At 35.3% G+C, this 13097-nt stretch overlaps 1 protein-coding gene across 1 annotated transcript in view; it reads right to left on the bottom strand.

The window, feature by feature from the left end:
• LOC149065833 (cytosol aminopeptidase-like) overlaps nucleotides 1–13097 on the bottom strand; it is a 93277-nt gene that overhangs the window by 70017 nt on the left and 10163 nt on the right. The window contains exon 2 of the mRNA XM_089254052.1: nucleotides 7851–7963. Coding sequence (XP_089110178.1) covers nucleotides 7851–7963 — 113 coding nt within the window. The remainder of the gene's footprint in view (nucleotides 1–7850; nucleotides 7964–13097) is intronic.

Here is a 13097-nt window from a genome sequence, read left to right as displayed (position 1 = left end):
TCCTACACTCTACAGAATTATTTTGGGCAATATGTTTTTTCTTTCTTATAAAATATATAATTTGAATAAAGCATAGCATAAATGATGAAGGAAAAACTGTGGAAGGATTTGATATTTTCTTCAATTCAGGATGATTCTGGACATTTCAAAATTTCTTCAACTGCTTATATGGGTCATTCCCAAAAAAAAGTGTACACTCCACATTTTTGAAATGAAAGTTGAATTTTCAAAATAAAATTTATCTCAAATTATATCCAAAATGACTTGAAGTTTAATATTTCATAAATATTTTTCACTTTTATTTTGTAATAATATTTTATATTTTGGGTTTTATGACTGAAAGTCATGGATTTTTTCCACTCTGTTACGAAAACAATGAAATCAGTTTATTTCTTACGCATATGCTGAAAAAAAAAAGTTTTAAAAAAATTCACTTTTTTCTGTTGTTTTGGTTTTTCATGACTTTATCGAAATAGTACATAGAAAAGTTAATTTTTTACATATATTTAGCTACTCAAAACCAAAACTTTTTATTTCTGATAGATAATGGGTTGGTAATTTAACATCTTAGTTTGAAGTGTCCTTAAAGTTTTTGCCTGTGAACTGCAAAAATGCTGTTCACAGGCAAAACATTGGGCATAGGCACACAGTACAAAGTGCACAGAAATGTTTAACTGAGAGAAAGATACCTCAAATATTTTAAATAAGCTAGTCAAATACTTATTTTCTCAAAAATCGTATACAAAATGTGATAGGTGACCCAGAGACTTCACTATAACCTTTGAAAAACGTCCAACCCATGAGGAAATTCAAAAAACACATGTCTCCATCCTCGTAGAGTTTGAATTTTGGCCTGGTAAAATTTTTAAAATCTGGTCAAAGTGGACACTGGACTTGCTCAGCTGTATATTATATCATCATTTCTTATACTTCAAAATGTTTTGCTGAAATTGAATAATAATCTGACGTTGGTATAAATCTTATGTTTATGCCTCTCACATTAGTGATTCAGAATGGACTTGGGAGGGGGGAATTTGGCCTGGAAACAAAATTATAGGAAGATAATGGTTCTGTCCCATAAAATACAGGATGTATTGTCATATAACAACCTTCACTCTTACTAAAATGCCCCTTATGACACATCTCCCTGGATGTGTGCCTAGCAGTGATTTAGCTGAAACAATAATATGATGAAGGTTGTGAAGGGTTTGAATTGAATAGAATTTAACTTAAAACATCTTTTGACTAAGAAAACTTTACTTTAAATCATAATTTCCATTCTGTTGCGTTGCTTTAGTTTTTGGAAGACAACAGAGTGGACAAATTAGTCTAAATTATTATTTTTCATTAAAAATTGAAATGATTGATAAAAAACTTTTATTATATTTTGAAGCATATTTCCATGTACTATCACTTGATGTTGATATAAATGAAAAAAAAAACACTTTTATTTATGATAATGATGTAACAAGAGTGGACATTTTAAAATTTTTAGTTTTTCATAAGAAAAAACATTTTTTTTTCAAAATTTTATTTTCAGTTTTATTCATCTATGGCACATATATAAAATGTAATACCATGTTTTTCAAAAAGAATTTTAGATTTACACCAAGTCTCTTTGTTTAACCCTTTTTCAAGCTGGGACATCAAGATTTTGAGTTTTTGCTACAAACAAAGATTTAAAAAAAAAATTAGATACCACCTGAAACAAATTAACACTAGAACCGCGGAGTGGGTCAATTTGACCCAAATCAAACTTTGTTTTCATTTATCTCAAAAACTTACCGGCAGATGTTTAACAAATTTCGTGACTTTTCATGATATCATATGAATATTAATTCACGAAAATTTCATTATATTCCCATTTCGTGTTCTAGAGCTATAATCATTTATACCTAGAACCGCGGTTTGGGTCATTTCGACCCAACGTACTATTCTATAGGAAAAAAGGGGTGCGTAATTTTCTTGGAAGTGGTTACCCTTTCTTAAAAGTATTTGTAAATGAAGATAGTGAAGAATAAAGGTCTTTCAAGGTCAAGGCCAATTCATTGTCAGAGCAGATTATCTTTTTTCAATGGAGGAATGGCAAGTAGAGCTAAATATTTTTTTTTCCTTTGTAAACTTGAATACCTGGAATTCTGACGAGACTCAAAAAAAGATTTTTTTGGGGGGGGGGGGTAAAAGTTTCTCTAGAAAAAACGTGTAGTTGCAATTTCTGTAGGCAAACGATGTCACAAAAAAATAATAAAATTCTTGCCTTCACCAAATACGATTTGAATGGATTTCAAAATCTTGGGAAGTATCAGCGTCCAACAAATCTCTTTCTTTCAGAGCACATAGTGATGCAACTGATCAAGCCATTTGAGAACAAGGGCAGAAATGTCTCATCCGACACCTCTTTTCACTACACTGAAGCTGGCTCAAATGCTAAAAGCCAAGAAATACGAGCTTAGTAGAGACGATGGGACGAAATTGAAGAGCAATATTACCTCAGACAATAAATATAGTGAAACTACAGTTTTATGAAACAATGATTTCACAATGGCAATTTATCAAGGAAAGAACGATATAAGTTTTTCATTACTCAGCTTCATCTGGCAGTCGATATTGGAAGTAGTTAGCCCCAAAAAGCTTCCCCCCCCCCCTCTCTCTCTCTCTCTATATATATATATATATATATATAAATAAACATATTCCTGTATTTTGTATAGAGCAGTACAGAAGGCCAGAAAGCAGTTCCTCTAAAATCTTATTGAAGAACTGCGTTCATCATACGTGTTGCCCTTGCGCAAAAGTATAAATTAATTAATTAATTATTAATAGTAATAAATAAAAATAAACGATCTGATGTGTCAGGTAACATAAAAATGTGGAAACAAAACTGTTAATTTTTGCATGGGATGTGCAACTTCAACATGCGATGAATGTGCAAGAATAATATTAAAAAAATTTGCGCAACTGCTCATCATAAATTCCACTTATCAGTAAGAAATCAATACTTATTTGACAGAATCATATTATAGACTTTCTCATATTCAATTTGACACGCTTATTTTACATCTTTGTCCTATTATAAGATTACTGAAAGATGTTTTTGGACTGAATATAGTAAATAATGTATACTAAGTCTTATTTTTACTGAATTACATCATTTTTTAACTAATTTTGAAGCCCATTATATATTCATAAAAAAATAGTTTTCCATTATGAATACACAATTAAACAACATTGAATAAGAGTAAGGAAAAACCCAGGAACCAAAAATAAATTCCTGTTTTTTCGCTATGAAATACCGTTTTTTCACAGTTTGGGTCAATTTGACCCAGTCCGCGGTTCTAGGTATACCGAAAGTGCCGCGGTTCTAGTGTTAAGTAATGAAATATGACAGAGAATTGAATGAAGAACTAGAAAAAAATTGAAATTATTATCAGAGTGCTCTGAAATTTTGCAAAAAAAATTATAAAACCTCTGAGGGCTACAAAATTTTTCCGCTTGCATCCACACAAATTTTAACTTTTATCAATTTTACCAATTCCAGACCCCCAACGGAGTATCTGGGACCCAATTTGCAGATTTTTAGGGGGGCCCTAACAAAAAAAGGAGATTCATTCCCCCGAAAACGAAACCTGTCAACTTCCCCATGGGGGACCTTGACTTGGAGCCACATTTGACTTTCCCCCGTGAGGGCCCTAAAAGGTTTTTTTTCATTGCATTAATTTTAACAAATACATTCCAGGGCCCCAGACTGGATTTATGTCAGACTTTCACTGTTGCAAATTTTACAACGTTAAGCAACAAAAATAATATCCACCCAGTCCCCCCCCCCCCCCCCGAAATGATTGAATTACTCGTGACCCTCCTCAGCACCATTGGATGTTCTAATCCTTCCACTGCTTTCAGGTTTTCTATTACTAAAGAGGATTTTTTTTTTTCTTTTCTCCTTCTTTATATGTGGAAGAAGGTTCCTCTTATTTTTTCAAGCAAAACTATTCATCACCATAGGGGATGCCTATTCTAAGAAGGATCATTCCTTCAGATTAAAAAATAAAGACTTTTTCAGGAGTGGCTGTAAAAAAAAAGGAGTTATAAGGGCTCTCTTCCAAGTCAAATGCTGTAGAAAACCTACACTAGAAAATAAATGATACTCGCACAAAGTGCTTTTAAACCATTTAATCAGCAAATATACTTTGTTTTGTTTGAAATATATATTCCACAGTCTGATGTTACTTCCATGATTCACTAACAACTAAGTTTTATTAATAATATCAAATAACAACAACCCTTGGTCAACAAACAACAAAACAAAAGCAATGTAAACGAAAAAACAGACTTAGGAAGGTAACCCAACACAGGAAACCCTGCTGCCACCTGTTAGCGTTCTTGAGAACTAAATGCAAAAAGGGGTCATGTCTTGGACTAGACACCTCTTTTTACTTTTAACGTTCATTTTTTTTTCAGCATCTAGAGGCAAGACTTGACCCATTTTACCACAAAACGATGCGTTGGCATCTCCATTACACGAATCCATCAAAACACGAAAATTGAAAAAATGCGACATGACCCCCCTTTTTCCATTTAGCAATTCAATTTCGAAAGATAAATGTTAGTTATTTTCCATGACCATGAAGAGTAATAAATGCAAAATAATTTTTTTTTCAACCAGGCAGAAGTTTTAACAACTACTCTACTTGTAGAACCCTCAAACTAAGCAATGAAAAATTACTATAAACCACCAAATGGTCCACATACATCCCGCCACCAAAATAAACTTAAAAATAATAATGATTCTGCCAAAGCAGAAATAATAATCTACAACATTTGTATTATTTGGAATTATGTCCATGATTTCCTCCTCACTTAAAATCAATTATACAAATTTTGTTGATAGGATTTCATTAAAAAGTAGAAAGTAGGGCAAAAATAGGACATTTTGCCAAAAGTAGTACGAGTGGGAGCCCTGCATTCTACAAAATGAGCCATGCTAGACTGTTTTCTTATATCAATGGTTCCCAAACTGTGAGTAGCGACCACCTGGGGGCTTAGGTTAATAAAATAGAGGGTCTTAATGAAAGAGGAAACGCAAGTGAATTCACAAAAAAACAAAACTGAATTTTTTTTTTATTTAAAAACTTTTAAATTTAAAGTTGATTTAAATACAATGGCCCATAGAAGCTGGATCTTAAGGGATCTAGCCACATAAGCCCCCCACAAAAGTATAAGTGGATACAGGTTGTTTCCCTAACAAGGTGGGTGTTAAACTAATGTCCACCTTCTGCTCTTCTAAGCCAATAATTTTTTTTAATGGGGGCGATTGTCTTTATTGTCCTCTCCCCTGTATCCCCCACCCATGGCTTCAACCAACTTGGCGAGATCGCCTAAGCCCTCAGTAGATCAGGAATATTCAATGCAATCCATTCCTGCATACGCCCTTGCAAGTCGTATATACGGACATCTGGCAACCCTAGATCCCCACCCCTCAATGTTTTTGTCGTATCAGAGTTTCTTCGACACCTACAACAAAACTTTCCAAAGCAAGCTTTGTGGTAGCACTTGATCAATATTAAGTCGTGTTGCGCTGCAACGCATAGCAATAGAGGGCTCATAACAGAGAAAAAGACCCAAATGACGTTGAATGAAGCAAGGTGTAATTGATCGAGCAGTTTGTTCAGTCGGTTCAATGATTGGCACCGACTGTCGAAATCAGCAGTTTGCCGTTGGAATCGACGTGCACCATTAGACAGATGTACATCAGAAGAAAACGCTGTCTAAATAGAATGTGCACAAACGAGACCATTTCTTTACTGATTGCATTACTGTGCACAGAAAAAACGTATTGGCGCAGGTAAAATAAAAAAATTAGAAGAAACGTTTCTTATATACAAGAGTGGAAACCATCGTATAAAGGTACAAACATAGTCCAGCCGAGTTTCAAATTATGAGGGAACGCACAGTAGGGGACTGATAGGGTTCCAGCCTGGGGACCCTAAATGAGATAACTCTCATTTTTGTTTTTTCATTCACTATACGTGAAAAATATTTGGCCTGAGCCCACCAAAGATCTCAGCGTGGGGCCCTACTGCAGGATGTGGGGCCACCAGACCAGTGGTTCTCAAGCTTTGGAATCCCGTGGCACAATTGATTTCTTTTTCTTGATTGGAAGGCCTGGGCATATACAAGAGTAATGGGAAATAAAATGGGTAAAAATGAAACAATAAACCACTCGTGGCCTGGTTTGACGGATGCCGGGGGTTGAGAAACACTGCATTAGACCAACCAAGGGCCCTTCCGAAATACGGGGATTTCACATATTCCTATTCACATTTTTCAGTCCAATATTAGACGCTTGCTATTTGCTCTATCCTCATGCCTAGGTTTCAGTCTAGATCACAAGCTTTTCACCATATTCCAGTGGTTTTTTTTTTTTTGTCAGCTGCCTCCCTTGAGTAATTCAAGGTTCACCGGTGGCTTCCCAAAAAGTTTGGCAGATATTTTCACCATATAAAAGAACCACTTCAAAGCATAAATTTGTTTTTTTCAGTTTTTCAAGCTGAAATCAATATTTTTAGCTCACTACAACACTCTTAGGAGCCGCGATGCAGACTTTTGAAAACGCTGTGGTACTCCTTTAAATTCAGCCTATTCAGCCTAAATGTTATGTCGCAACACAACTAATGGCAAATGAGTCCGATGTCTGTCTTCTCTTGAATGCTCTCGTTCTGTAGCATGAGTACCCTGTACAATTTTGTTGTCCACTATAGCTAGTCAGTAAAGATTGACGCGATCGAAAAATAAAAATAAATTTAAAAATGGATAATTTTTTTAAAAAATTCTTCCATCGCGGGAGGAAAAATTTGTGCCCTTTCACCTGGACACCACAAGGATGTGGGGACAGGGATGGGGCTGACAGGGCTGCAGCCCTAAGGCCCAGAACAATCACCATTATTGTTTTTTAATGTCATAAATTCCCTACAGAGCCCCCAACCAGTGAAAACTGACTTGAGGACCCGCCAAAGATCTAACAACTCTGCTCCACGATGTGGGGGAAGGTCATGTCCTTTCTACTGAAAACCAATATTGTTCCCAAGAGGACTCCATACTGCCATGATTCCCCTCCTCCACTAGGAATTATCACACGATCGTGAGAACGCTGCTTTAGAGGGAATATTACAGATGTTCAAAGGTCCGGACAAAGAAAGGAAGGTGTTTTTTGTTCATCCAGTCTAAATAGCTTTTTTGCCTCATTCATATGTCTGCCCCAATGTAGGGTGGCTAAACATTGACATTGTTCTTTTCTGTTGCTACTCACCTATCCATCCCTCTGGGGAAAAAAAAAAGTAGAAATAAAACCTGAGAGAGAAGAAAAAATATTGAATGCCACAGCTTCTCTAAATCCTAGATTTTAGGAGAAAAAATTGGAAAAAAGAGATATCTGAGAAAAAAGAGATATCTGAGAATCAAAAAAATCTGACTTTCACTCAAATTTTGTGACTTTTTCGGGACTTCTGTGACCGTCTTTTCATTCCATAACTTTTCCAAGACTTTGTGACTTTGTCCATGACGGTAGACAGCTTGCCCATCCACCTCAGATTATCAAGACTCTATTACAGACTTCATAAAAAAATGTTTATTGTTATCCAAAAAAGTATTTGAACACACTGATTACACGTTTTTGGGGGCTTTGACAATTTAAATTAGTTTTTCAATAATTTAAACCTGTTTTCGACATCAAAAATCCAATTCTGATTGCAACAAAATCAATGCATTCTCCCATTTCATTTTCAATGTTAATTTTGGAAGTGGTGGTTTATAAGAATATTTTTTTATATTACATAATATTCCACAATACTTACATTTTAATAAGATGAGATAATTTACCACTTGAAGCCTCATCAAAAAGTTTTGTATCTTCAGTCATTATAACACCATCACCATTTCTGAAGACTCCAAAAACCGCACCAACGATCTGAAAAAAAATTTCACATAAAATTTACAAAAACGCATACCTAAATAATAAATAATACAATTTGCATAATTACATTTCTATAATTTGTGAATAAGAAATAGTATTTAATTTTATTATAAAATTAAATACAATATTCAATTTTATAATAAAATTAAAGCAATAATTATGATTGAAGATACAAAATATTAAGATGAGTCAAACATTTTGCAATGTTTTAGTTATTTACTTATTATTTTGTCCCGACAAGGTCCCATGTGTGAGGAACCACAAAGGACTGCAAGATGACAAGGTCAGCTAATAATTTTTGAAGGCTAGAAAATCATCAGATTTTCCCCTATGGCTGGTATCAAAATCTGTTTTGGATTACACCTAACCTTGACTGATTATGAAGTTTCTTGAAATTCAAACTGAATTTTTTAAACCATGTGATTGCTGCACAATCAACTACTTTTTTACCAAAACAAATGCTTGGGCTACTTTATGGTCTGATAAAATTCTAAAAGCAAACGTTCTCAAATTCTGCAGTGTGGCATATTCATCTCAGTTCATCTTTACTGTGTTTGAATATATACATGCCAAAATTTCCTACATATAATCTGTTCATGCAAATTTCAATAGGCTTAGAAAAAATATTGTCTTAGAATTTGCATGTGCAAACTTTATTCAGCAATTTATGAAATGTTAAAGACTGTAAAATCCTCATGCTTCAAAAGAAGTATCAGTGCTTCTCTACCATAGTGTTCTAGTGCACTCAGACCAAATTGCGAAGCCTATAGAACTTTCTTTTCAAAATTGATCTGAAAATTGTATCTGGTTTCCCTAGCAGAGGTTCTGTCATCAAAACAGGTTTTCAAAAACAAGAGAGTAAGGAAACATCTTTCCTTACACATCACAATAAATAGGGAAATAATGGTTTACCTGTATTTCATTTCAAAGTATGATATTTTCAAAGTTACAAAAAACATCACTACGTAAACATCACTTTCTGTGTTTGTTTAGCCTGAATAATCCTAAAAATGATGATTATTTCCCTCAAACTTTTGTTTTGTGGTGAAGGGGATCAATATTTGTGAATTGGTCATTTTTATCATTGCTAAATGGGTGACTGGAATATTGAAAATGACAAAAAAAAACTTTTTGCACTAATAATAATTTTAAGAACTGTAAATGACTTTAAGAATGAAAGGCACATATCTGGACATTTCACAGAAAATAAAATTGGAGCTAAGATGAAATTCTAAATTTAAAAAAAATATGTATAATAGGACTTTTTCCATCTTTATATTCCCATATATACTTCATCATCACATTTTAGCTCCCAAAAGTAATTGTCATGATACTTTCTCCTCATATACATGGTCTAAGTCAAGAATTCTTTGGTGAAGGTGCTCTTTAGGATATTAACCCATGCTTTCTTCGAACTTTTCAGGATGAGCATTGAGTATACGATGTGTCGTTTGGAGAAACATAGGAAATTCCATTTTTGTATAGACTGGTTTTTCGACAAGATCAAGATGATTTTTGGCATAATGGTTACATAAAAGAACCTGTTACAGTCATATTTACAGACAGAGTTTAACGGCAATCACAGATTAAAGGATTAGAGATCGACACAGATTGGTTAAAATCTGGAATTAAGCCAATCCATTTAATTCTATAATCCTTTAACCTGCGATTGCAGTTAAATTCTGTCAATGAATATGGCCGTTAAGAATGTAAAACCGAGATACTCCAAGATATTTTACTGGTCCTTGACTTTTTTGGGAAGTTCTTCGTATTCCACATTCTATACAGTAATTACCCTACATATGACAGTATGGTATGTATAAGGTGATTATAATCAAAGTTCCCAGAAAAACTACTTATCTGAATACAGCCAAATTTTCAGAATATCCTCAGACCATGGGAGATTTATGAAATAAAAAAATAGTTCAATTTTCGACCACCAGATGAAAAAAGTGAAGCTTTTTATTAAATTTTCTATTTTCCCCCATGGACCACATAGCATATATACAAGTTTCAATGGAATACGTCCACCAGAATGGGTGCTAAATAGGTCTGAGTAAAAAAGTGTTACTTTTTCACCTGCTGGTTGAAAATTAAACTATTGTTTTTATTTCATATATCTCTCTCGTGGTCTCATTAAGATGTCCTAAAAATTTGGTTGAATTCGGATCAGTAGGTTTTGAGAAAAACTACTGAGTACGAGAACTTTAATCATGATAATCCTCTATGTGCCCTGTTTAATATACCTGTAAAATTTCATAAAAATCAGAAAAGTTCCAAGAAGTGAAAGAGTTTGCCTAACAAAAGGGGGATAATCTTGACTTAGCATCCAAAGAACAAAAACTTACACTTGGCAAAAAATTCTTTTCATTTTAGCAGGTTTTATATCTACACACACACACAAATAGACTAAATACACTGCTGGCCACCCAAATTGCAACACCAAGAAAGACAAGAGATATCGCAACAATATTTATTTTGAAGATAACATGTTGACCAAGCATCAAATGATTAAATTTATAGACTTCTGTGAAGTGTGGTTCCTGCCAAAATCAGTAGCCAGAGTAGCCGCCATTGTTGGAGATCACCGCTGCCACACGCCTCGGCATTGATTCAAAGAGACTTTGGGTGTGTTCTTGGGGCACAGCAGACCAAGCAGCTTCCACGCGTTGCCAAAGTTGATCTGGTGTGGCAGTTGGGGATGTAATCTGGGTCAATCGTTGAGCAACCATGGACCACATGTTTTCTATCGGCGAAAGATCCGGAGAGCGAGCTGGCCAGGGAAGCAATTCAATCTGGCGATTGTTTTTAAAGTACCAGCAATGCGTACTAGAGGAGTGCAAGAGTGATATCCAATACCGCCCCATACCATAATACCCGGTGCAGGACCAGTGTGGCGGTGCATAACGCAGCTGTTCAGCATCCTCTCGCCACGGTGTCTCCAGACTCGAATCCGACCATCGTGGTGTTGCAGACAGAAGCGTGACTCGTCAGTAAAGACAATTTCATTCCATTGTGCCGTCCACATCCTTCTTTCATTGCACCGTTGGCGGCGGAGACGTCTGTGGTTCTGCGTCAAGGGTAGACGAAGCAATGGACTCTGCTGTAAACGGCGTCAAATGGTACGCGCAGACACTGGATGATGCGGTACAGACTGAATGTGCTGTGCTATGGTTCGTGATGTGGCTGAGCGATCCGTCACTGCCATACGCACAATACGCCTGTCATCACGTGAAGTGGTGCACTGAGGTGGATGCGATCGAACACGTCGGTCCGTCGTACCCTCCTGCATCCAACGATCACATATCCACATTACAGTTGTTTGGTTTCGTCCAACACGACTACCGATTTCCCTGAAAGATAATCCACAATCATCTCAGTAGGCCACTATCCTTCCTCTGTCGAACTCGGATACTTGATCAAAAGATGATCACTGTTTTCTACGAGGCATAATTGATCGTTTTTTTGAAAAAACCACAAGAAAAACACAATTGCCGTACTTCAAATCGTCAAAATCTCCAAGCCTTAAATAGCGCTTTGAAGTGGCGCCACAGGCGCGCGTGATGTGCGTCTGCGCTGAAATTCTAATCATTTGCATATCTCACCTCCGCTAATGCATGTTGTAAATTTCATATTATTTGCATGCTTCCTTCAGGGTGTTGCATTTACGGTGGCCAGCAGTGTATATCTTCCATTTCTGTGTTAGACAGTTTCCATCTTAAAGAGGTTTCCTATGATTGAAAAAGCATTAATTCTAATAACAAGACTATATATTTGTTCCGTTTAAGACAGGTTTCCATCTCATACAGTGGCCGTCTTAGACAGGTTTCACTGTATTTTGAAACTAAGAATTTGATTAAAAATTTATATTATGGCACCAACCCAGAAGTCTCTTTAATGTCTTGTATTGTTTATTTTTAATTAAAATATGCTTGTGTCCCAATGGCATGACATTATTACTTGTGCCCTGATCACTTCGAGCCTATGCTAAAATGTTATAGTACTATTTGATCCTACGGGTGAAATTTATAATTCAAGTATTCTTTTTCTCCGCTCTTCAGTATTCTGTTTTATTGTTTATTTAGTTAAACTTGCCTCATTTTAGGTAATTTCAGTGTTACATTCACATGCATTTTCCTATTATTTTTGTATATCTCTTTAAAATTTCGAGATCGGCTTTAAATCGCAGAGATCTTTAAAAAATTTATTTTTACACTGACACTGCTACTTTTTTTTCTCGTCTTGCTGATAAGAGATGATCATCTTTGCAAAAATAATTTTAAGGTCATGAGTGTTGGTCTCTCTCTTTCTCTCACTGCCTCATAGGAGAATTTTTTTTCTTTTATCTTTTTTTTCCCCTTTGTCCAGAAATGTAAAATTCTCTTGAATAATCTTTAGGATTATCAATTAATCATCAGAATATTCTTAGGAAGACCTTGTCATGAGAATATCCTCCTGTACTATAGTTCTACTATATTATAAATATAATACAGGATGGACAAAAAGTCCATAGAAATTTTTAAAAATTCACAAAAACCGGAAAAATAACTGAAATAAAAAACAATTTGTAGGGTTAGCATCGCTAGATCACAGCAATTTTTTTAAGATGGGGGGGGGGACCCTCAAAAACAGCCGATAGGTGACGCTGATGTACACAAGCCAAAGAAAAGATATGCAAATAATGAACAGAATGCCTCCAAATCATTTATTACAGCAGTATGTGTTCCACATGACCATCACCACCACAGGGGATAACACATTGTAGGCGAGTCACAAATCCAGCAACGGCGAGTGCAGCAGGTCCACACACACGGTTAACAATGTGAACTGGTTGTGGATTAGAAGTACAAGTTCTTATAACCATCTCATTTGTATATTTCCACAGAAGTCACTCGTACCATTGCCACCTATAAGCTGTTTTTTAGGGGTTTTTCATCTTTAAAAAATTCCTGTGACCTAGCGATGCTAACCCTACAAGCTATTTTTTATTTCGGTTATTTTAATGGTTTTTATGAATTTTTAAAGTTTCTACAGACTTTTTGCCCACCCTGTACATAATATCCTTGAGAATATTCTTTAGAAGGACTACTTTTATAAATAACTGGGGAATATTATCGAAAATAGTAAG

The sequence above is a fragment of the Pholcus phalangioides genome, unplaced genomic scaffold (genome assembly GCF_987345545.1).
Source record: "Pholcus phalangioides strain wild (caught in Gottingen) unplaced genomic scaffold, Ppha-v1.0 ptg000039l_1, whole genome shotgun sequence".
Classification (NCBI taxonomy): domain Eukaryota; kingdom Metazoa; phylum Arthropoda; class Arachnida; order Araneae; family Pholcidae; genus Pholcus; species Pholcus phalangioides.
Note: the sequence above shows the minus strand (reverse complement) of the source record. Positions and strands in the feature narration are given on the sequence as shown.